The sequence below is a fragment of the Micropterus dolomieu genome, linkage group LG19 (assembly GCF_021292245.1).
Source record: "Micropterus dolomieu isolate WLL.071019.BEF.003 ecotype Adirondacks linkage group LG19, ASM2129224v1, whole genome shotgun sequence".
Classification (NCBI taxonomy): domain Eukaryota; kingdom Metazoa; phylum Chordata; class Actinopteri; order Centrarchiformes; family Centrarchidae; genus Micropterus; species Micropterus dolomieu.
This window is the reverse complement of record NC_060168.1, coordinates 22,102,624-22,129,450: the sequence shown is the minus strand read 5'-3', so window position 1 is coordinate 22,129,450 and position 26,827 is coordinate 22,102,624. Positions and strand designations below refer to the sequence as shown.

General features: G+C 42.1%; 1 protein-coding gene across 2 annotated transcripts in view; it reads right to left on the bottom strand.

Annotated features, from left to right (window-relative positions):
• The window catches only part of pcdh19 (protocadherin 19), a 53,514-nt gene extending 29,283 nt beyond the window's left edge, over positions 1–24,231 (bottom strand). The window contains exons 1-2 of one of the 2 annotated variants that reach the window (XM_046030890.1): positions 21,058–24,231; positions 18,142–18,487 (exon numbers count right to left, since the gene is read on the bottom strand). In XM_046030890.1, coding sequence (XP_045886846.1) covers positions 18,142–18,487; positions 21,058–23,204 — 2,493 coding nt within the window. In that variant the 5' untranslated portion in view covers positions 23,205–24,231. The remainder of the gene's footprint in view (positions 1–18,141; positions 18,488–21,057) is intronic. The other variant, XM_046030891.1, reaches the window with a different exon arrangement.
• Positions 24,232–26,827: the final 2,596 nt, after the last annotated feature.

Here is a 26,827-nt window from a genome sequence, read left to right as displayed (position 1 = left end):
GTCTTTCTGTCTCACTACAAGAGCATTGCTCCAACTATCCCAGATTTACAGGGCTGATCTGGCACTTGACCACCTCGCCGCTGTGTCGGCACCCAGCAGCACCCATAATGAAGGCATAGACCACCATGGCAAGCACTCAGAGTAGGTTAATATTTTTGTTGATCATGTGAGAATGAGGAAACGCTCTTCGGCCGCTAAGCTGCCGTATCCCTCCACCACCACCCTTTACCATGACGACCATCATCACCATCTTCTTCCCCATTATAGAATTTCCCATAGATCCACTGCCATCTGCTAGATTATAGATTTCAGTCTTCCTTTAGAGAGGGCAAGGCCCCTGAGGGAGGATCAGTGGTAAAAAGGGTGAAAGAGTGCCTGAGGCACAGCCATGGTTGTGGATGGGATTACATTTTCTATTTCTGTCTGCTAAAGGGGGCTCGCCGTGATGAATACAGAGAGTTGTTACCATTTAATATCAACTGGCTCCCCTGCAAACTCAAATTATACACAATCAATTGTGACAGAAGGCTACATGTGTGACAAATAACCTGCCACATTCTCTGCATCATTTCACTTCATCACCCATCAATTCACCCCAAACCCAGTAACCCATTTGGGAATCAATCATGTTATGAAAGTGAGTGATTCTGTGGAGAAAAGGTTTTTAATAGCTTCCTTGTTCTGCTGTAGCTTGTACATTTCTGCAGTCTTTGTGACCGGATATAACACCCCCCCCCCCCCCCCCCCCCCCCTCCCCAAGAAACTGGTTGAAACAAATGCTATTATGAGGTCACTTTTGTCCTTGGCCACATGTGTTGAGTATTGTTTGAGCAAACTATATAACAGCGTCTCTGAAACACAATGTAACAGATTCGTAAACACAACACCGCTTCCTGCTTGCATTTCCTCCTCGTTTTTCTTGCCTTTCCGTGTGAAATTGAACAAATATTTGTATATCACCCCCTGCTCTCATAAAGTGAGACGAAAAGGCCAAAGTACTAAGGCTATTGCTTGCTCCACCTGTGTATCAACCCCACAAAGGAAACTGCAGATCATGCGGCTTTTGCTGTCTTTTATTCTGAAACAGAGACGATAGTCCAGACCAGTCTCCATGTCACTCAGGCCTACAGGCTCCACAGAAGTCCAGTTTGTAGAGATGTGATTAATTATACATACATTGATAGAAACAACATTCATTATTCATAAGCTTCTCAACGTCAAAGCTATTTCCCTCCCTTTCAGCATGATGAAAAGATTTTAAATAATAGGCCCCCTTTGCAGACGTCTGCATTCCAGCGGAGTCGGCTGACGCTAAAGAGGCTTAAGTCAGAGCTGTTGTCTTACCAGGGAATCACTTCTCAGGACCAACATGTTTCAAACTGTTGGTGGCTGTGTGGGTTCCGGAGTCGGCGTTTTTGTTTTTGTTTGTCTTAAGAGACATGGCTGGTGCTTTTGAAGCCTTTCAAATGGAGGTATAGTGTCCATTCAATAAATAGGGGTCTACGGCACACAAGGCTCGATAGAGTTTCATTTACCACCTGTTCAGCTTTCAGGTCTGCATGTGTTTTCAGACTTTTTCCATCTCCAAGTCAGAAAGAAAACCTGAGTATCTCTATGAGATTACGATTCATGGTTTTACATAGTAAAAAGGGGGGAGGGCAGAAAAAGACTTGACTATCTACGCTGTTTCCTAAAAGAAATCGGCTTACTTTTCTTAAAGCCTGTGGAGCCTAATCAAACTCAAATAGCTGGAACTCCCCCTTTAGGCAAGTCTTGAGGGATTTTCTTTAATTTGGATGTCAGACTGAAAAGTTTTCACACTCCTCTCATCCCCAAATCCGTTAATGTGTGTATGGCGCCACATGAGAGAGGTAGGTGGTTTTTTGAACAGACTCCGGAAATGTTGAGAGTAGCATCTAATACAGGTAGATTTTGTAGTTCCAGGGTCCTCTGAGAATAAGCACTACAAACATATGTTTTTAGCAGTTATTTTATTTTTGCGAGGGAATTACTAGATAGCATTTCTCTTCTCAGTTGTGCCCTATATTAGCCTGTGTTGGCGGTGGGGGGCACGCTAAATTAGAGCACAAGGAATTCCCAAAGGTTTCTCCCGCCTCCCCTGGGCTGGGCCTTAAAAATAAACACTCAAAAACACTGCAGATTATGTAAACATGTTCCCCTTAAACGCTTACATGAGAGCAGTGACTGAATAAACAGCATAACTTTGAGTCACTTTTAGAATAAATTTTTGATTAACTCAATACACACGAGGACGACAGAAATTAGAAATCTGTGAGGAGAGCTGATCAACTTGCACTCAACAACATGGTGGAGCATGGCTTGGTACATTTTCTCTTAGCAGCTTAACGGTGGCTGCCAGTCACATCGGGGCTGCTGTAGTCTCTCTGTCTGTCTCTCTTTCTCCCTCCCTCTCTCTTTTTCTCTCGCTCACTGTGACAAGGCATCTTTACAGACATTTTAGTTGGATGGAGATTTGCAGCAGCTCATTACAGACTGGGAGGCTCTGTGAGCGGATGCAGTCACTCGGAGATGGATTGAGTGGGTCTGTTTATTGACATGCCTTAATCTGACACTGGGTAAAGGGAATGAGTCACCGCCTCCAGACACACTACCACATCACAGCCACTACAGCAAATAGGGAGGCAGCACCCAGGATACAAGTGGAACTTCATCAGCGCTCATTAATCCAACTACCCCAGGCCACTCGCTCAAACAAACCATGTTTACACTGTGTGTTGGCTGGATGAAGAGGTGATGGAGCTTTTCAAAGGGCATGTGTGCAGGTGCTCAAATCTGCAACGTACACACACACACACACACACACAAAAGCACATACTGTGGCCTCACACGCATACAAACTTGTACTCCATCTCATCAAAAACCCGCTCACCATCCTAACCCACAACCCCCTAAACGCAATATCTGTGTACACCACCTGCTAAAACTCAGTCGATGTATTTCGTCTTGCAAATCAGAGCTCGTGTTCAAATCAGGGGCGGACGATCGGGCTTGATGCCAAAGTACGTATCATAGAAAGGGGCTTTTTATTAAACAGATGGGCATAAAAGATCTTTTAGCTAATGTCACAATAAGGCTACTCCTATCAGTGATCCAACTATGGAAGCCTAGTTATCTTTTTGATCCTGTTTGCTGGTGCTTCAATGTGAAGCACATCTGGTGCTAATATTTGGGATGGTCTTTCTAGGCAGCTGTCAGCACAGGGATTGACAGGAGAGTATTAGCTGCTTGCACATCACCACCGCATCTGTAAATCCAGCTTGTTAACAGGACTGTGACAGGCTGCCATCAGGGCAGGGGCAGAACAAAACAACATCCAATGCTATGTAGTCTAACGCCACAGTTTGTTTTCCAGTACACTGCTGTTTAGTACACTGTCTAAGAGATGTGGGAACATGTGAATCCTCTATATTTTACACTTAACTGTAAATTTACAAAATAAAATCTAAATCTCAGCAAAAACAAGAAAAATGTGTGAAATGTGTAAGCCTGTCGCAAACAAAAAGAAATCTTTCTTGAAGAAGTGAACACATGCACTCAGGCACACAAGGAAAACAAGCAAAAAGGGAATAAACACTGTGTGAGTCAGAAAGGGAATAACATAAATTTACAGTAAAACACGCGTGCACACACACACCCAGACAGTCGCAGTGGGGCAGACAGTCAGACCGGGGCCTGCTGTTGTCTCAGTCAGGGACTGGGAGCCTGGCAGCTTGAGAGGCCAGTGGAGAGGGGGCCAGATGCAGCGGGCTTGACCCACTCATTCGTGAGGGAGGGGGTGTTTCAGCAGCTGAAACACACAAGGATTAGCCGCACTGACTTCATTTAATTTAATTTGTATTAGGGCTGTCTTTGGGGGCAAACAGCGTTTTCACTGCGGGGGGATATATGGGGTCATGGAAAACAGAAACAGACGGTAGATCTCTGCCTTCTACCCTTGTAGTGGATCCACAGGGGAAGGCAAGGCACTGTATTCCCAGACCTCAGGCACACACCCACATTTACACACTCAAGCACATCTCCTTCCCCCCTAATTATGTCTGTATTATGAAGTCAAATTTATCAAGTTGAAATGCATTTTTAGACCCTGCATCCACCTTTCCACAGCTTGCTTTCTTGAAATAAATACCTTGAATCCTTTTGTTCTGCCACCATAAACAACATGTAGTAATTTTCTGTGCTTATCAAAGCTCCGCTCTGTGCACTTGTGTGTGTGTGTGTTGCAAACACTAAGCTGTTATCTACCAAGAACATATCTTAGGGGTGGATGTTTATCTGTGCTGATGCAGATTGGAGTTCTCTTTGTCTCAGTGCAGTGGTACATAATATTATTTGTCTTTTGTTTTTTCATCATGTATTTCTCCTAGGCTGATATAGTTTGATATCCTATAGCGGAGAATCCTTTTAGTTACCGCCGGGCATCTAATGTGCTTTTACTTGTAATCTGGGAATTTAATAAATGAAAAGGAGAGGAAAAAAACTGTACACAATCAAATAATTCAACTCCCCTTTGTATTCTGTGGAACATGAGTTACGCTGTTAAGGAGAGGAGGAAAACAACTGCAGTGAGTGAGTGAGTACCCAACATGCCTCCTCACAATTTACAATAGCTCGGTGGAAAATATGGCAGCGATCAGCCATGAAGTCTGCTGTAGCCAAAGCCTGCGGTCATTTGAAAGCTTCCTTTCTGTCTTGGGCAGGTGACATAGTCTGAGAGAAAGCTAATGTACCATGCACTGGGAAAAGTAGTTTTATTACAAAAACATCCAAAAAATAAAGAGAGAAAAAATGTGTGAGCTGCAAAAGCATTGCTTTGTCTCTGCTAGACAGAAGAGACTGTATTGCTGGAGCCTGTACAAGACTATCAGGCGCTCACTAGCAATTGTTTTTTCCTCTCTCCCCTAGCCCCTATCAAAAGATGTTACTGTGTAAAATGTCAAAGAAAAAAGAGGCAAGAGAAGTAATCTCCTTCTCCTTTTTGATCGCAAGTGGAATAATTGGAACCCTCTTAGGCTCATTACATGAGTTGCCCGCCAGCCAAAAGACGGCTCCAACTGCCCCTCTTCATTCATGTTGGAGCTTTGAAACATTTCGCTTCTTCTAGTAACAACTCCTTATGAGATGCAATGACTAGAGGTCCTGGTACCTACACTAACGGGTAATCCCACAATGCCTTTGAAAATATAGCTTTCAACTACCACTGTCAAACATCGATTCAGAGCAATGGGAAGGAAACAGCAACAGTGTGGCTCTGTAATAATGTCATTATGCATATTGCACAGCACTTCTCAACCTCTTTTTTTGGCAATACCATTCTTCTCAATTACATAATGTACTGCATATATACTGGCAAGTTAATTTGGATCACTATTACTAATAACCTGGTCTTTATTGTTTTTACAACTCTGTTTGTAATTATTTTGACTCTAATTACTATTACAGTATTACCCAAATTAACCTTTTTCTGGGTTTAGATCACCCGCACTGATGGTAGCCAAGACATGCCTATGAAGAATGGCACCAATGTCCCTTCAGATAAATCCAGTATAATTAGCTATGTGCCTTACAGGGCCTGTGTGATGGTAATAATTAGAGCTACTGTAGCAAAGGTCATACAAAACAATTTAGAGAGGATGCTGGCTGCATGGGTAATAGGAAGAGAGGGGAAGCGACTAAGGAAGGGGGAGAGATTGAACGTGGAGACTCCTCTCCTTTTCCATCTCTCAGAGATGGAAGATGTATGGCTGCACTTGGTTGATTTTTAACCAATGCTCTCAAAATAACAGGAATTGAAAACCCATTTTAATGGCAAGTACTCTCCCAGCTAACATAGTTTAAATGGATCTGTGATTAGATTTGAGTAAAGTGCTACAGGGTGTATCTGTGAACTGGTTTCAGCTGAAATCGATTCGCCGCCTTTGAGGTGTGATAGCTGCCCCATCACCCTGTTGTTGCATCTGTTCATTAGCCCGAGTTTAATGTGTTTACGCGTACCCTTAGTTATCATTATTAATTGTGAGAGAAAGAGAGAAAGTGAGAGATGTGTTGCTTCACCCAAGTGCACAGGTTAATGAGCTGAGTCAAAAATGTTGACACAGAGGTAAACAAGTACACACACTAAGGTACTTCTATTTCTAGGCTCCCCCATGTGGCTTGGCTCTCTCTGTAACTCCCAGACTGCTCCTAAGGTGAGGGCTCAGGGTCCAGAGCCTGATTCCACCAGGAATTCACTCCACTCCCTCACCTTGCCCCCATCACACCCCGATGAGTTAAGTAACAGCCTCTCATTCAAATATAGCATCTCAAACAACACATATGCCTATGTGTGTTAGATTGGTCTCTATTCCCTTTTGCAGCAGGGATGGCCACCCCTCCCACTGCCACAACTCATAACAACACTTCATTAGCAGTGAATGATACAAACAACCCAAAACTAGTAGTCTTTGGTTGTTGTCTTATCTTGTCTACATAACCTGAACCGTGCAATTGCCACTTAGCAGATTAGTGTTTCGCATTTTTTAGCTCATCTATGACAAATTAAGTACTTACTGTCAACAAAACTGATGGTTTTGTTTTAGATTTTTGAATATGTTTTCCTGTACTCTAGGTAGCGCATGGTTTTGGGTTAGCTTAAAGACATAAAGACTTGAAATTGGGGGAAGAGCTAGCCTCTGTCTAAATAAACATGTTATATCTCATTCGTTTAATCTGTACAAAACCTGTTGTGGTATTACTGAGGGTTATGTGACGGACTATTTCTTGGCTGGGACAAGCAGTGGACTGACAACATAGCAAAAAACATAACAAAAAAATAGTCCTTTAGAAAAATTATTAGTATAATGCTTTAATGGAAAAGTATTTTAGTAATTATCCATTTTTAAGAAGACAAGCTTTCTGCTATTTTGATTTTGTGAAAGTTTCTGTGCAGGATTCTGTATTGCAGCTTTGATCTGTTTATCTCTGACGAATTATTTCTGATATTCCAAATCCATATTATCTCAGCAACAGAGGCTGGAGCCGTTGTGTCAAACAGTTAATAAATGTCTGTGTGAAAATGATTAAAGATAACAAGCACTGCACTCATAAAGTGCTGCTGGACATCTGATTTAGCTGCTTTATTCAGTTATACTCAACTTCTTGATGAAAATCACTGTGGTGGGAGCGGAGGCATATGCTCAGTATGCCTTTGTGAGTGGGGGTCTAAAAAAACGTAAATTGTGATCATTGATCTCAGTCGTTAGATGCCTAATCTCTATGACTCATTTCCACACTGGCCATATTGGGTGACGATAAACTGTCCTCCCCCACATCTGAAGTCCCAAACAAGTGTTGAGGGAAGCAGTGATAAGCAGGTCCTTATCCTTTTAAAGACACTCCCGTAATCCAACAGTGGTGGGGGGAGGGAGGGGGCTTCAGCTTTAAGCGTCTTAGTCTGGATTATAGCTAGTCCTCCAAATTAAACCAAAAGTCAGCTTTCTGCAGTTGCTCATGCAAGCTGGCGACTGGCTTGTTACCAGCGCTACTAACAAGGAAAACGACGGAGGTCTATAATTAGAAAATGCTCTCATTCAACCACCAGGCGCAGGAAGGTAGGTAAAGCAGTAGCAAAACCTGATCTCAAATAAACATTTTGCCTTCCTTTACCCTTTCACTTCCCAGCTGACCTCCTGTGACTACACTCAAAATGTCTTCTGTGCTATGTACCTGACTCTTGTTGCCAACCAGCTTAGCCACAGACAAGCTCCTCGGCCAGGGCAAGGCTGCTCTGTCCCCACTGATGCTGCTTCCCACAGCAAAACAAGGCCAAATCTGGGGCTTTAGAGGCTAAAATAATCATTACTGGGTAGCGAACAAATGAAAAGTCAGAACACCACTCCCATGTCTGCACTCCCTCACCACTCTTGGTATTTTGTCCGCTGTCCTATCGCACACAAACAAAAAGGGGGCAGCCACACATTAACATTTAGGATGGACAACATTTTGGCCTGATAATGACAAATGAAAAACAAAGCAAAGACTGTTTTTTTCCCTGGAATATACAATTTATTCAAGGAAACAAATGAAAGGAATAGTGCATTGAATTTGAACATACGCAAACAGATCTTGTTTGTTTAATATGTGTACAAAAAACGCAACCAGCAGAAACTCCAAAAAGTCACTTCTCCAGGCCAAGAAAGGTTCATATTGAATGTGCAGATATCAGAGTGGTATCAATATTCTTATGGGAGTCTTTTCCAACAATATCTAAGTATTCCTTCAAAAGTAATACTTCCATTCTGAACCAATAATAGTACAGCTTCTTTTAAGGGAATAATCAATAATTTTGGGAACCTAATTGTTTCCCCTTGCTTGTAGTGTTTGTGCTAAGCTAGGCTAACCACATCACAGAGCAACCTTCTCATCTAACACTTGACATTTTTCAAATGTCATATCTTCTAATTGTAGTTTTTATGATTCATATTGATATTCCTTAAATGGTTCACAGAAAAGGCTCTTAACAGGTATTTTAACTAAACTGTGTGTTCGAGTTCCCATGTGTGCATGCATGTACGTGCATGTGTTCTATATGTCCTTACAGCCTGCTTTGATGTGACAGTCCTTGAACTAGATAAAAAGGCACTCGAATTCCATTGTTACCTTCCTTCTGTGCTCCCTAACGGAGCAATCAACCTCAAAGATTATAAGCAATCTTCCCTTTAATAAGTATAGATATTCTACCTTCTCTTCTCAATAGCTCCCCGTAAGACTGAACTGGGAGCAGCTCTCAAATAGAGAACAGGTACAAGAGACTAATCTTGAACTAAGGAGGTTACTGGAGAAAGTACTGCACTTGGAGCAGTTTGACAGAGGCCAAGTGCTTTTCGTTCATTAACCTCGCAGTCTATGCTGTGGTATGTCAAACGGTGGACGTGAGGGGAGAGTCAAAACAGACGTCCCATTGTGCTCTACAGCCAGACACTGACTGAACCCTGAATATTGTTTTCTGATGTCATAAGAGAGCACAAAGAGGCGGGTGAAGTTGTTATCAATTCCCCTGCAAGGCCATCATAACTATTATCATTAGTAGTGTTTTCATCCTCCGAGCTCAGCCCAGAGTAGATATCTAATCTATTCCCTGGCACACATTATTGTCTTTCCAACTTGACCTGGTATCACTCGAGCAAGGAAATGGTTTCCCGCCTCCCTAGAAACTAGATATGGGAGTAAGTAATAGGCCTGGGCCCTTTCTGAAAAGCCCTAATCCCAGGAAAACAAACCTGGATGAAACAGGCCCACCTGAATTGCTTAAAAAAAACTAGATAATCAAAATGCAAAACAGCCTTTGATAGAAAAATGAGCCGACTTCTAACAACAAATCCCCTACACCTAACATCAGCAAATTCTCCTCCTGAACTTTTATTTGTATGCTGTGTTTGAGTTTTTAATGTAATCACACTGCATACAGCGCTCCATCAATGAGCTATTCTGATTTATGTCAGCCTGAATCAGACTGACGGCTTAGAGCTTTACAGACATCATGAATGAGAAAAGGAGCCACACACTGAACACATTAGGGGTCCCCCCATCTCCTCAGACAGGGGCACAATGGGAAGGGGAGCGGAGATAAAGGAGGGGGATAAGAGGGGTGAAGGAATGGTTGACGTTAATCGGGCAGAGAAAGGGGGAAGAATGGGAGAAAAGAAAAGAAGAGGCCCAAGACACTGGCCACACAGGGCAGAGGGAATGTGAGGGCTCTGAGAGGCCTATACTCGGTCATAGCCCATTAGGTTGGCTGGGTGAAAATGCTACAGCTCATTACATGCTCTGCCTCTGTTCTGTGGATGAACAATGCACAATTACGCTACCCTGCTGCTCCTCTAGCCATACTGCAGCAAGCCTCTGAGGCGGCCGATATTGCTGCTATAGTGGCTTGCCTGCCAACAGCCTCTGCGCTCATCAAACATCCCATACATGCGCTCTCTAATGCGCATCCAGGTTTATGTCTAGAAACAAAAGCGCTGTATGAATTTGTTGAAATGAAAGGAGGGGAGAAACAGGAAAGGCTGCTCCACCACTGGAGCAAGCAAAACAAAGGTATAATGCCGCATTTGTGTGTGTAATACAATGACGTTTGCTCCCTTTTGTCTGCTCTGCCTTCCTTAAATTCTTTAAAAAGAAATGTGACAAAGGGATAATTATTTTTTTGTCCAGCTGAATTAAGTTTCACTCAATATTACAATGACTGCAAAGTCAGGTGCAGTGCTGACATATAGATCCAAATAAAACAAAAATAAAGAACGCAAAGTGTAAGCACATGACACTGAAAGTGCCGCGACAATATCTGCAATGCAGTGAATAACTGAGCTTAGGATTCATCTATCCAGCAGCAAATTGGTTCACGTCAAGTCTTCCTCCTTTCCATTCTACAATTATGCATGCAGAAGTTGACATTTAATCTGATGGGGGAAATGCTAACTAACATCCTCCTGCTCCCTCTTTGTTTTAGGCAAAAAACAGGACACTTGGAAAGGTCATTCTTCCCTGGTGTCAGAGCTGGCTGCTTGGAAAAGTTTCTTTTCACAGCAAGTATTGTCACCCCCACCCCCCCCCCCGTCCCGTTTCCCTGTCATTCAAAAAGCCCAGCATCAGCACTTGGAAAAAAGCCCTGGGAATTCTCTTAACAATGTGGCAACAAGTCTGGTAACCTGCAGTTCAACTAAGACAGGACAGTGAAAAAAAATTACAAGCCTGAAAGCCATGATTTTTAATGAATTCCTTTTCTCTCTGCACATTTGGATGAAATTAGTTTTTGGGACACTCAAATCATAATGGTTATTACTAGAGAATTGTAATTACGTTTTTCTAACTTTGTTTATTCTGTGAAAAAGATTCTGGTTTTATTGTTCCAGATCGGAAAAGAAAAGAAAATCCCCCAAAGACTGATTGCAAGTCCATTGTTATTCTTATCTTCAAGGAGGGATAAATATGTTGAGTGTCCATGGTGTCTTACAACGCATGCCAATACACATTGTACAAATGCTTCTGTGTAAACATTTCCCAAGCAGACAGACAAAGGTGGGCACCTTCCTCTTGAAATACACTGGATATGATAGAGCAAATAATATTGTGAGGTTCCACTGCAAACAGATTTCACTTCTGGCCATAACAAGTCATAACAAGGTTTGTGTTTTTTAAATATGCGAGCTGACCTTTCCTATCCTATATTAATGTAACTCCAGGCATTTCCAACCATAGGCAGCAAATTCTGCATTAATGAGAGAGACAGGGTTATTTTTTTATTCTCCTAGAGCCTTCCTTTGTCACATGTTTCCCTGAGACTTGTTTGGTTTTATTAGTTTTCCTTAAAACTGTTAGTTTTACTTCACACTAAAAACTGTAGGAGTGTGGCACACAGACTTTGCACAAACAGTTGTGAGAGACGGTATATGATCAACCATTTCCTTGATGGTAAATTCCCACGTGTTAACTCCCTCTATGTTCCATGAAAGAAAACAGAATGCGGCATATTTTTGCCAAAGACTTTAATTTGAGAAATAAAAAAACAATGCTGCGGGAAACTCATTTAAATGGGTAATTACGTCCACGCAGCATTGCTTGCGGGGCTTAACAAGGTGCGTAATGATGTCCCTTTCCCCAGCGATAAACATCATCAGTATGTCCATTTCCTTTCCTCCATTTAGCCTTCTCTCATTTACATGTGGACCCATCAACCTATAAGCCCAATGCCATTACACCCCTTTTTGCATTTAGGTACATGTCCAGTACAAATCTTTAAACATAAGCTAACTAACTAATGCCATTATGTGCCTATCTTTTGCTTCACAAAAACACAATTCCTTTCACATTTAATAGGTTTAAAGTTAATTTTTTCCACATGATAGAGTTTTCAAAGTAATTTGAAAAATAGTTTTCTCTTCAGTGCTATCATCTTGAACCAAGTAATATTATATCAAAAGATGGATGAATGATTAAGCTGATTAGCAGCATCTGATTTTACTTTTTTATTTTAATGTGCTTGTGTGTGTCTACTGATGCTTAAAACTGTTTAAAAATGTCTGTTGTAGCATATATAGTTTGCTGATGTTATCAAGATGTTCAATCATTTGATGATTTTATCCTGTATTGTCAAGATTTTAAGGGAAAGGAGGAGCAAAACTCAAGACTCAAGAAGAAACCACTATCCTTTGTCAGTACCATCTTCCATGTTTTCAGGTACATTGAAATAATCTATTTTTTTTCCACGGAAAAAGCATCTAACAATAGAAGAACGACATTATTGCTTTCTGGAGGTTTGTGCAATAAAATCTCTTCCTCATCCTAACACCACATTTTACAGAGAAAAATAACATGTATCAGGCAGTAGCTATACAGGTTGAGTAAAATCCTTGGCATTCTATAAATAGATCTCTCTTCCCTCCACTTTTCCTTTCTGTTTCTCCTTCTTTTTCAAGGCCTTGCCGTTTCTCTACAGTATTCCTCTCTCCGTATACTCCTCACCATTCACATACAGTGACATGTGTACATCAGATGTCATCATTCATGTGTTTTGACTCTTAAGCTCTTTGGCTGGATGCTCTGATCCCAACGAGAGGGTGGCAACCCGGCGGGGCTGGATGCTTCTGACTGGCTGCCTGGGGTTGTTATGTCATTTCATTGTACCTCTGCACCATTGAGAATGACATGCAGTGATGGGGTGTTGCGGGTTGGGGTCAAGGCTATAAAAACCCAACCAAGTGTAAAACTAGCTCTGGTTGTGCATAAAGTGAAAACCATCTTGTTGAGTAATGTCACAAAATCACCCTACAGCTTCACTAGATATGTGTGTTAGACGCGATGGGAGGAGCCGGCTGAGGAATGCAATAAGAGGGCACTGAGTACATCACTGTCACAGTGTTAATTTATTTCTGACAGACAAGGCTTTATTTCACCTTATAAACACTGACACTTGAAAAGCAGAGCATTTCTGAAGTCTCTGCCTTACAAATAACCTCTCTAAATAATTAACAGGTTCATCTGCCACTCAATCAGTGCGCATTGGGAGCTTCTCGAGATGAAACGATTCTTTCTTAAATCCTTTGAAAGGAGGAGACTTTAAAGAATGCAACATACACCTCCCACTCTTTCAACACGTCCAAATAAATACAAAAACACTGACTTTTAAGATCAAGCAGTTATGTATCCCTTCCCTCATTGCACAATATCGGTTGTTTCTTTTCCACCATGATTGGCAAACTGTTCAGAGTTGGATAGGGTCTGTATCATTAGAGTATCTGGCTGTTTTTTCCCATGAAGCTTTTCGACAAGACATTGGCTAAATGCCATTTAGCTTCTTGGACTGTATACTGCAATTAGAATGATTAAAGGGATTACTCTATCATTAAATTTACAAAAAATTTAAACTTTTAATCTAAAGTGGGGATCTTGTCCCATGGGAGTAAATAAGGACTGGTTTGAACTGCCATTGAACCTGTATGTTTAAAGGACAGAGTGATTTTATTTTTTGGTTTCTTTCATTTATGTTATTCTAATGTTTGTCCTGATCCATGACAGGGGACATTTTTAAAATTAGCTTGTCAATTAAAATGTTACACTCTTATTGACTTCCAAATGGCACTGACTACTGTGAATAATAAAGGTGAAACTCAGATACCGCAAAACTAAAATCAGGCAATTAACTCTAACATTTTGAAAGAAGTTCCAGCGAGGATCTCCTGTTGCATTAATGTGTGCATTCAGCAACACCATGAGAGCTGACAAAAGATGAGACAAAGTTTTACTTCCACTTAGTTTTTTATTTTAATTAAAATATTTTTTACCGTGCAAGTAACACTTATAGCCTACACTTGTAAGTTATTGTGGATGTCGCCGTATTTATTTTGCGACAACTCCCAGTCTGTTTTCCATTGCCACAGTCACTTTCAACTCAAGTGTTACATTCAGAAACCGTTCCAGCTCGTTATTGGTCCATGACAAAAAAATATCTGGTGCGGTTCTTCGTCTTTAGTGCTGTATCTTCTTTAGCTACGGAAGAAAAAGACCATCTGCTTCATGTTTACACCGGCATGCGCATGCCCAGTGTACGTGAATGGCAACTAGACGGAGATCAACTCTGATACGCAGCTAAAACGCTGGTGTGGACAGAGATCGTATTTATTTTAACATTTATTTCCACTTACATCAACACTAAAGCTGTCCTATAAACAAACAAACAAACAAATAAAAATGATAGTAACTATTAAGGAATTCTTAGTAGTAACATGTATAGCCAAGCTTATCTTTAACACCAGGAAATGATGACATTATCAAAACAACATTATAAGAGTATTTTAAATAAAGAATCATAGTTTTGTTTTGATTATCGAATATGTTGGATTATGCTTCTCATTTCTCCTTCTCTGAGAGTTCTGAGTCGGTCATAACGATGTAAATGATAATGTCACAGCCAATATTTCAAATAAATGTGACACTCCATAAGAAATATTGTGTGTGCGTGTGTATTCATGAGTACGTGTGTGGGGGGAGATTGGCAGTTTCAACAGATGTGTAGTATGCGCTGACAGCATGACATCTACTTTGCATGCTCAATATGACACGTCTGAATGCTCCTATGTATATTGTCCTGATGTGAAGTGATAGCGAGGGATGTGAAGCCTCAGTGGAACCACTCCCTGTTGTCTCTCCTACATCAATATCAAAACGTCTTCCTTACTAACAGGGAAAAACAGCAACACTGGTGCACTGAGATACCTTGTCTCAGTTGTTTGTTGTTTTGTTTCAGTTTTCATTTTCTCATTTAGGGTCCCTTGATTGACTGTGAGAACTGAACGAACAAACACAAAATGGAGATCCATTTCTCTTTTGTCAGAATATTAAACTGGCACTGTGGCATACACTACACTACAGTTTCACTGAGACTTATGTAGCCACAGTTTCTTTAAGGAAATAGTGCAGAGAGCATCTGGAGGATGACCGCATCGATTATCAATCAATTCAACTTGTGAAGCGCCATCTCCCCCAAACACTATACAGCTGACACCACGTAGTGCAAAATCCAGCCCCCTTTTGTTTAATTAATTTATCACCTTTTTCTGATTGATTTCTCACCTGCGTAAAAGACAAATTTGCCATCTCTTACCTTAATAAGACTAATCAATAAAGTAAGATAACTTATTTTACTACTATACTCATTATCTGGAATCACAGGTGTGAGAAGCCTTAGTACACATTACAAATTCAAAAACACATTCTAGCCAAAGGCCATTCCTTTACTGTATAATTGTCTCCACCACCAAGTGATTCACTATAATTAAGCCATGGAAGACAGCTCTATTCTCCTGTGAGCATTCATATTAGTGCTAGCACAGGCAGGTCTAACAAACATCTCACAGCTGATGCTTTTCAAAACAATAGACAGCGATGTTCAGGGAGGTATATACTGGTACACATTCTCACAAGGGAGAATACAATATACACAATGCAATTGCAGGTACGAGGCCTATGGGGAGACCTGTCACTGTTATCTTGGCCAAGTCTGCTGTGTTTGTGTGTGTGTATGTGTGTGTGTGTGTGTGTGTGCCAGCATGCTTTGTCTGAAGCAGGAAAAGCTCGACTCTAGCTGCTCTGACATAAGCAGGATGCTGACTGCCCCACATAAAGTAACAATGAAGGACAACTTAGCATCGATCAAAAACATCATTTACAAATAGACACGAGCCTGTGTCCTCTTTACCTCCATTAGCAAACCTAATCTGACCTTGTGTCCACATTCTGATGGCTATGACCGTTCTAATCTACATGCTTGGAAAATAAACAAACACAGAGACATCAATGTGCCCTAGTGTAAAAACAAAAAGCTCTTCCGCCAGGGATAAATGAATCATGGATAATTATGAGGTTGCCCTCAGGATGAAAACAATTTTTGGGACAAAGCAGCCTTAGTAATCACAACAGTGCAGCCACTCGTGTATCCTAGCCAGTCAATGGGATATGGGTTGAGGACTTGTAGAGTCAAGTGGTTTCAAGCCCAAGCTTGCTCATTGTAACAAAGCAATTATCAGTCATTTCACTGTTGTTTATTTGTGCTATAAATGGCTTTGTAATTATACTGAAAACATTAAAAAATTTAAGAGCAATATTTGTACATACTGTAGAGCTTCTGTCTGTTGCAAATGTCTCAATGGGGAGGAAAGAAAACAATGACACTTGTTTTGCACTAAGGTTACCGCTATTTCTCAGTTACTTTTTCAAATCACACACACATTCTCTTTCCTCAGTCCAGGGAAAATATGCAAAGGCTGGGTCAAAGAGATGTTTGTCAACATGATGTGCAAGGCGGAGAGCAATGGAATCTGCATGCTAAACAGGCCCAGCCTCCGTCAAGCCAATCAAGTGCCTCTAAGAAAATGAGAAAACATGGTCGGGGCTCAGACACCTGGCACTAAGACTCATTCACCCTCGCACACTTCCCTTCTTATCTCTCTATCTGCTCTCACACAGCTCTATCAAGACAACTCTAGGCTTTGCATATGGAATCATCAAAATCAATCTTCGATCCTATTTGTCTCCCTCTCCACTTTTTCATTAGCTGAAACAAATAAAGGCTCTCCTAATCCTGCGGCAAATGTGCTTTTATTGGATGGTTAAGCCACAGAGACAGGATGCTGCTGGAGCTTTGTACAACGTTGGTTGATTTCTTTGTGTCGCCAGACCTACAATATTTTTTTTAGCTGAGAAAAGCGTCTCGTTGACCTGCATAGCGCTACCCACCAGCAAATACAATCACAGCAAACGGGTCACTGCATGTACCTGCTGAATCCCCCACCTCTGCCTCCACTGACCGGATAAAACCACAGGACAACCCACTACAACATTCCTCATTTTTTCCACCTGTGTTATCCACATACACACAGATGCACACTCAGTCAGAAGCAGCTCAGACAAGCCCTATAAATCAGCATGCCTGTAAGTAGGTCTCATTGACCCCTCAGGATCCATCGGTGCCTGGATCTCTCTGGATCATCCAGTCAATACATCAATATCCATCTTGTGTTTCTTGTTTTAAGACCCCCACTCCCAGGCCCACACCCTACCTTCTTCTCACTGAATGTCAAACGGAGATTGGAGTCATCAATTACAAGTGTGTTTGTGTATGTGTGTGTACGTGGAGCTGGAGCTTATTTGCTGCTGTCTACAGGAAGGAGCATGACACACATTCTTATATAAACACACAAACACACGATTTTCTCTCTCACACAGACACAAATGCCCCTTTCTCCCGTGGGACCAAGGAGAAGTGGGTCATGAAAGGAAAGAAAGAGGTTGCCCAAAAGAATCCAATAGACCAGTTCATACATACGAAAATCTATAAACTAAAGATCAGCTGGTCGGCATACACTCTGTCAGCCTGAATAGCCTTTCAAGTCAGACCTTCACTACTCTGCTGGAGCCATGCATGGTATGTCAGGGTAATTCAATGGCTGGCTGTGCAGAGCGGCCATGCGGTAACACTGCAGCCAAATGGATGACACACAGATAAAGCATTTAAGCAATGATTATTCTTTCTGCTAGCACCTGAAATGACATGTGGAGTTGATTAGCCGGGTCAATACATCTGGCATGTGCTCAAACTCCTGTTCTTTTTGCAGTAGCTCAGCACACACAAATACAACATAAAAAGAAAACAAGTTGTGTACGAGAGGCTCTCAGTCACAGGTCAGCTTCAGTGTCTCGGCTCCTTAAAATGCATTGAAGGATTTCACTCAGATCGACTGACATAACGTCACATGTGCCATTTTGAGATCGCTCAGCTTTCCATCAGTAACAGACTGACATTTCACTGACACTATAATCTCTGGGATGGAATGCTAAATATCTCTACACCTTTAGATGTGTGGAAAGGTGGTACATTTAATTTTGACATCTCATTCTTAAGATTCATCATGATCAAAGAGACCTATAGACTGTTTTTTCAACTGCAACTGAAACCTCACGTTTAGTCATGGTACCCAATTTTAAAACCGAACATCCCCTATTCCTCAACCCCTAACACCCGAAGCAGCCCAGCCAAGGATTTAGGACAGAGCACAGTGGATTGTATCTCACCTCTGGCAGTGGCATGCCGTTGATGATGAGGTCTGGCTGCTGGTGGCCCTGCCCAGTGAACGGGTGCTGATAGCCATGGTTGGGAGCTGCATTGCGTGAGTTCTGGTTCTCCACGTTGAGGAAGGTGCTCTCGGAGCGCCTGCAGCCCAGCGGCAGGCTCTGCTGGTGGTAGTCGAAGTAGTTGAGCGAGGAGGTGAGAGATGAGCAACTCACCACATTCATCTTGTCTGTCTCCTCGACGTCACGTGGCACCAGTCGGATGTCGTTCTTGCTCAGCTTCTTCTTCTTGCTGGACTTCTTCTGGTTGCCATATGAGTACTCCGCCACCCTGCGCAAGTAGAAGAAACTGAACAGACTCAATAAAGCAGTGTTCTGCCTTCCCCTCCCCTGTCCACACGGTCAAAAAACTCGCCCGCCATGCTAGCTAGGCGCTGTTTGACCAAGGGTGCTAGACAGCACTCATTGCCCTTGTCCAGAGGTGGAACAGCACACTTAAGTGACTCCCCACTCCCGGCCTGCAATGGAGCTGTTGTCCCTTGTTTGTTTGCATTTGCATGCACAATAATTGACATGTCACAAACAGGCAGACAATATGCAAACATGCCAAAACCACAGAAGCAAAGCAAAAGAACACAATGGTACTGAGCAGCACTACCGGTATATGCAATCATATTCAAAGCACACAACCCACACTAATTCCATTTTTTCTTTCATTATCAAGCGAGCCCACTAGCAACATGGAGTGCAGGAGAACTGCAGATTCAAATTCATTTAGCTGCTCTCAGTGGCTGCTGCAAACTTGAACTGAGTATTTTGACTTTAATAAGAGCAAATGAGCAACACAGCCATGTTTTATCAAAGGATCCTCAGACTGGGGGGAAATATCCATTCTTCGCACAGCCTTGCAGTTTTCCACATTGAGAACAGATGCTGTGTACTAGTGCTGACTACAAACTTCACTAGACATATTCCATATAATATGTGATGTCTTTTACCATCTGCATTACTTCAAACTCTGGAAAAGGCCATTTTCAACCTATGGTACAAAGCATAATGGTTTATTATCCGTTAAAGCCCCCAACAAAATTATAATTACCCATGAAATTGTAATATCTGTTTCTGTCTCTGTTCCTGCCTCTTGCCTTGTATTGAACATCTCTGCTATGCTAGCCCCCACTGGCCTCTGATCCTCACTAAAATGCAGCAATAATCCTCTGTCGCTTCTAAAATCACACTGGTTAAGAAGCACCACTGTAGTTTGTCTTTTTCATTTTTCTTTTAGATTGCATCTTGAAAACAGCTCCCTCCCCCATTCTGCGCCCCCTTGATTCAGAGAAAGGAAAATGGGCAGCTGCAAGGGTAGAAAATACACCATCTCTTTTTCATTTATCATTTTAACATGTTGTCTCTCTACTCTGTGCCAAAATTGAAATCTGGGAGGGGAAATCTTCAGAGTCAAACAGACTGACAGAGGACAAGCAATAAATTGGAGATAACTGCTCCTCATATTCGAGGTGGTGACTGAAAAACAGTGCACATCAGTGCTGATTAAAGCACCCAGCAGGGAGAGTTGCTACCACTAGGAGAGGAAAGTACCAAGAGCAGTTTGGAATGTGGAATTTGTTGTTGTCTGTCATTTGTCTTCTCTGAACTAAAACGTTTAACTAACACTGAAAATATGATTTTACATAAAATACCTGTTGTGATCAAGATATCAACACAACAGTATCCTATATCAAATCAGGCTTGAACAAAACATATTTAGAGTCGTGTTTTTATTATTATATGTCTACTATGATGAGATGATATGTGGACTCTTCCTGTCAACAATGTAAAGGTTAGGTCACAATTGAAAGTACAGTACTCAGGTTTTTAAGTAGAGCTACTAGAGAACAAGAATGTATTCTAAAAATCAAAGCTCTGCAATTCACAAAATGTTTAAAAGCACTTAAAAGGGGGAATCATTTCAACCAAACATTACATAAGAATAAAAAAACACACAATTCCTAATCAATGTGTATTGAGAAAAAAATCAAGAGCAATATTTGGGGAGTTTTAGAATATGTTTTCATGACCACATGCTTGAAAATGGCCTAAGCTAATGTCAAATTAACAAAATTTAGTTTGGAGCAAAATATGATAATAGCTTCAGGTTAAATTCTCAAATCCAATCTATATGTAAATTTATAGTGGTAATGTGGCACCGGGAAATCAAAGCCAGAGCTGATGATCAGATTGATGAACAAAACAGAATGTTCAATATCCAAGGTCCGGAAAATAATAATCTGCTCCTTTCCAGGAAACTGGGTAAATAGTTAATGACTGTGATGTGACTTACATGATTTCAAAATACACTTTTTAGATTTTAGACTTTTGTTTTATTTAATTTTGTTGTTGTTCCAAATATTCCTTGGTGCAGAAGAAATCAGAGGTACATCTGACTGATCCTAGAGGACTGTCTATAATCACACTAGATTAAGCTGATAATAGCCAATCAGCCATGGTGGACGTTAAATAATAAATGTCTGGGACTGCTATTGAACCAGTGGGGCGTTAATTGTCCGGCAACATTCCCTCAAATTGAACATGACAGTTGAATCGTCATATTTATGAGTCAATTGGTTGCAATGGATAGATTAAATCTATCAATCAATCGCGTTTCCTTAACACGGAGCAGTGGGTCTCACCAGAGTGTGTCTGATTTAATGCACCCGAGTTTATCGTTTACCTCAGTTTCAGCTGTGGAAAAAGGAAACTCTGCAGCACTCACATTCGGGCCTCTACATGCTGCATAACAAAAGCAATGCACTGACAACTCACAGCTTCAGGCACGGTTGCGGACACACGCACGGGCGCGCGCGCACACACACACACACACACACACACACACACACACACACGGCATTTAGTCAGTACCTGCAGTTGTATGTCCGGATCTCCTTGTTATCCCTCTTGCACTTGACCGCCACAAAAATCATGGTGACAAAAAGGATGGCTGCGATGGAGCCCAGAGCGATGATGAAGATGAGGGACAGGTTGACGGGTCCAATAGGCTCCTGCGCGTTCAGGTCTGGGGAGAGGTACACCACGATGTAGGCCGAGGCGGACAGGGAGGGCTTGCCGTGATCCCTCGCCACCACTGTGATCTCGTAGGTGGATTTGGCATTTTCTCCAAACATCCTAGTGGAGCGCACCTCTCCGTTAACCTGGTCGATTTCAAAAAAAGCTCTGTCGCCCTCTGAGATGGTGTAGGTCAGCCGCCCATTCTCCCCCTCGTCGTAGTCGTCTGCTTTAACTTGGGTCACCATGTAACCCACCCCAGCGTTTCTTGGGATGGACACCTCCGCTGTGCCGTTAACCAGTGGAGGGTTTGTCATTACAGGTGTGTTGTCATTGACATCCAAGACAACAATACGCACCGTGGCGTTACTTGATAAAGAGGGATTGCCATTGTCTCTGGCCAAAACTTTGAAATCAAAAGTCCTGGTGTATTCATGGTCGAATGATCTCATGGAGTAAATGCGGCCTGATGGGTTTATACTGACATATGTGTTTACATCCATGTGCTTAATCTCACCGGGGACTATGGAGTAAGAAACTGTGCCATTCATCCCCAGGTCCGGGTCTTCTGCTGATACTGCTAGCAGACATGAACCAGGGAGATTGTTCTCCATCACCATCTCTTGATAGTGTGGTTTAACGAAGTGGGGAGGGTTATCATTTTCATCTGTGACTTTGACTACTAAAGATTTTGTGGCGCGTAAAGGAGGGATGCCACTGTCTTCCGCTTGGATAGTCAAGTTGTATGTGTCCTTTTGCTCTCTGTCCAGCCTGCCATCAACAAGTATAGTGGAGAAGCTTTCATACTCTTGAAGTCTGAACGGAACATTGCCCTGCAGCCTGCACTGCACTTTGCCGTTTGCCCCAGAATCCTTATCTGACACCCTCACTAGAGCAATGACATATCCACGCTGCGCGTTTTCACTGACTTCCACCATCTCTGTGTTCAGTGAGAGTAAACTGATGACAGGTGGGTTATCGTTCGTGTCCATCACATTCACTGTGACTTTGCAGTGAGCTGGGATAGAGTTGGGACCTAAATCTTTGGCCTGGACGTCGATCTCGTATATTTGCGTTGTTTCATAATCCAAAACACCGTTGACAGTGATGATCCCGGTTCTGGGGTCAATTTTGAAGGCATCCCTCGTTTTTTCGGTGACGTAACTGTTGAACGAGTACACAACCTCTCCATTAGTGCCCTCGTCAGGATCCGTTGCATTCAAGTCTATGACTAATGTATTGATGGGGGAATTCTCCATAACATTAACTGTATACACAGGCTCGTCAAAAACAGGGTTGTTGTCATTGGAATCAATTACCTTGATATTTAACTGGACCGCGCCTATTTTAGGAGGGTCTCCTCCATCTTCTGCGCTGATTTCATATGAATAGTGGGACTGGGTCTCCCTGTCTAACGATTTTTGCACAACAAGCTCGGCAATTTTGGAACCATCCCCTCTGGTCTTTATTTCTAGTCCAAAAAGCTCATTTGGAGTGATAGAATATGACTGCACTCCAAAGATCCCCGAGTCCGGGTCGCTTGCCCCCTCTAGGGGAAACCTGGTACCAGGGGAGGCATTTTCAGAAATTTCAATGTCAATGTGGCTCGTTGGGAATCTGGGTGCGTTATCGTTCAAATCCTCAATTTCAACTTTGATGACACAGATCTCCATAGAGTTTGACATCACTTCCAGGGAAATAATGCACTTTGGATTCTGTCGACAAACTACATCCCGGTCTATTTTCATTTGGGTTGTAAGGATTCCGGCTGGACTGAGTTCCACCCATCGTGGTTCGGAATTGGAAATAACCCTCAAGTACGGGGGCTGCGGTGCAATCTGAAATCCTTGCTTTAGTGCGTCCTTTGTCACATTTCCAATCACTGACCCGGGCTTCATCTCCTCGTTTATTCCATACTTGAGGTTGATGACAGCCTCAGACCCGACCCAAAATAAGACGAACAGAGCAATGAATTGTATTAATTCCATCTCCTTGGTTTGCATTGTACCTGTTGAGTTTTTCTCTGCTTAAAGACCTTGATTATTACGCACAAGAATGCACGTCAGAGAAAACAGGAAAAATGTTCCAAATGAATCATTTCAAAGTGTCCAGAAAAGTGTTTGGGTGACGAATAGCTCTTGTGTATGCAAATTATATCATGGTGTGAAAGCTATAATTGTAACAAGTGCCTAAACCTATTTTACTCTTCTCAGGCAGTGCACATCCTCTTGTCTACTGCAGCGGACGAAACATTGGGGCAGACAGAGCTGTGAAAACATGCTGAATCTTCTCACAACAGTGATTTAGCCATGTAAATCCGTGCAGCTCTTATCAAGTGGTAAACTACTCTTACACGTGACTCATATGTTGAACTGTCCATTTTCAAGTGGACTGAAAGGAGGACAAATGCTCGCACTTCATAGACACAAAATGAAAATTCCTGTGAGCAAGTCCGCAAATTTTCTAATCTTCCGTGTAGAAGTAATGGGGTTCAAAAGTCTGTGTTAAATTCTCCGCCCTGATGCCAGCACATATTTAAGTCGCCTTTTGGATACACATCTTGCTTTGTGGGATATTTTACAAGCAGTGATAAAATTTCCTTTTCGGTCGGCAGCTATAGGCTTTCAGCTGATGACAAAAAAGCTAAAACGATCTGCAGTCACAAAATTATTCAACAGCTTAAGTCCGGATATCTTTGCTTAACGAACACGGGTGCAATTGCAGGAGTGTCTCATCACATCACTGAAGTCCCGATTACCTTTTTTATTTCCAGCAGATCTAGTCTTTCATCCCGTCTGCAAGTCTTGAAGCTTTTTCTTACTAATTAATTTCCTCGTATCTCACTTGGAAAAGGCTGCACATATCCCGACAATGAGTCCATGCAACGCAAAAAATCCGATGAAAATGTAGCCAAAAGCCAGTGGGAGGAAACGATACAAGAGCCTACTGTATGTACAAAACGCATTTCATGTTGGGCTGCAGCAAAGTAGAAGCACAGTAGCCTATATCCAGCCTGGCTGAGGCAGAAAAAAAATGATTCGCCACTCGCTGCCAGTAGGCTGCCTAGTTGACTCCAACGAGCGCTCCTCTCGCTTGACTGGTGCACACTGGCGGACGCGCAGCTTCGAGCCGAGCGCTCAGTCTCAGGACCCGCAATCCCCTCAGCCAATCAGGGGTTACACAGGAGGGCTGGAGCTGCTGGTGGGTGGGGCAAAGTACAGCAATGAAACACGGCCAACTACCTGTTCCCCTGCAGATGGACAACTCAACGGGCAATTACAGCGTACAAGTTGAAACACGAAGCTACGAATTAGATGATCGTTAGAGCGACGTTTCCTAAATGTGGGGTCTGGGGACCCATGGGGGTCTTTGAGAGGGTTCCACTGGTGCTACAGGAAAAAAGAAAAACAGTAACAGACTAATCTTCCCCAGCAGTGAAACAGAGGAAGGCTAAGGATAACTTTTCACCGATTTGCCCTTGTTTTCTCCTCTGGTAAAGGCGCCAGTGGGCATTTTTGAACAAGTCATATTTCACAACACAGATTTTTGTCAATGGGGGTGCTGGATGTTTATCTGTGGATCTGTTTGATTCACAGTGACATGTCAAAGTTTGATAACATCTGTGCCAAAGCAGATAGCATCACTGTAGAACCAAACGGCATGTTCCGCTACCTTCAACTGCATACTGTAAAAGTCAAGTGCATTGTTGATCTATAAAGCCGCTGCAACTGTACACATTATGTTACATCATTTAGCATATATCCTGACGTGTCTGAACTAATGCAACACCAGGCACCACGGTGAGGCAATTTCCAATAACGAACAAGCATGATGGCTTCCATGAAGCGGCATGCTGGGAGGAAATATTACCATGGCTAAATCAATACATAATACCACACGTTTTTTCTTGGACGTCAGGAAAATAAAAATCCTAAAGGTTTCCCGATTAAATATTGCCCTTGAGCCCCTCATCAATTAGACTTCACGAAACCGGCTGGGACACACAGAGATAAATATCATATGTTCTTTAAATTGTCAAGACCACGTGCTGGTCAAAAATTGGTTTGAGTTCATAGAATGTTTCATACCTACCTAACAGCTCAATACCCGATGAAATACCTTTGGATGAACACGTCACCAGTAGACGTCAGCCTATGACGGAGTGAGTATAATAATAGAGAAAATAGCTTCATCCGTTGAAAAACAATACATTACCTTCACTGTAATTAAATCGTTTGTGTATGTCAGCTGCAAAGTCCATATTTATAAAGGTTAATAATGATGGGACTATGACCTCCAGTTTGTCGCTAATCATCATAAGAAAAGGAACAACAAATCAATTATTAGCTGTTATCCAGTGTGCCCCTTCTCCCTTGTCTCCGTGTAACTTAGGTCGACATCATATTGAGGTTCCTTATGATGTGAACAATTCACGTCAGACACGCATCAGCCACGGCAGAAGTATGAAAACTACTCTGTCACTAAAAGGGGTAAATATAAAGTTCCTCAAGTAGCCCTGGCTGCACATATTGCAGACTCTCATCACCCACCCGTACACAGCCGGTCCCACACACACACACACATACACACACACACACACACACACACACACACACACCCTCCTCCCGTGCAGCCAGCCTGTCTGCTTCTCACCAGCGCACTCAGCCGCCATCACATCCTGTGGAGGGCAGGCCGATTTCAAAGTCACAAGGGTGACACCTAGCGTCCGCAGCCTCTGCTCGATTCTGTTATTCCAGCCTGTCCATTTCACCCCCAGACTGTTTCACCCCAACGAAAAACAAGAGCGTGCCACAAGAATAACAGTGAAATACACTGGCAAATCAATTTCCTCTTATATCGGAAGAGAAGTCAGCAGTTTGACCACAATTAATATGCTGTCCAAGAGATGAATTAGTTCTGAGCCATATCTAATCATTGTTAATCAATAAAGAGTGATTGAACTGTGTATAAGAAGGAGACTAAGGTCATTGTTGTGTAATGTGCTCATATCAGTTACCATATTTATTTCTGTTTTATTTATTACAAAACTTAAAACACTGTCAGTCTAATGAACACTCTTTATTAGCAGCTTCACTGGGCCTATTTTAGGGTATGGACATTGCTGACATAAAGCTTTTTAAATAATTCAGAATATATGTATATGAAGACTAGTTACTATGTCTTACAGGTTACAAGAACAAAGGAAATAATTCTCCTTAAACATTTAGAATCTCTCACCGCCTTCTCTGAATAATAATGTTGTAAAATACAAAGATGAGGCCACACTATCGCCTAAAAGAATCACTGTTAAATGCCTCGGATGTGATATTCTTGAAGTGAAAATATTTTATCTTCTCTTGCATAATGCAGTTGCATCTTGACAAACAAGCAAGTACCAACAAAGCAACTTGTTTGCTCTTCCATAACACTTTTCGAGACATGTTGCAGGCGCATAAGGAGAGTGCCAGAAGAATCTTTAAGCTCCTAAATTCTTAATGTCGGCGAGTTAAACAACCATAGGCGGTGGCAGGGGACTTTCTTTTCCTCTGGGCTTTCTGATGGCTGCATGTACAACATAGTGCATAGTAGATTTGGTATTTCAGTCTGAAATGATGTTACAGAGGCT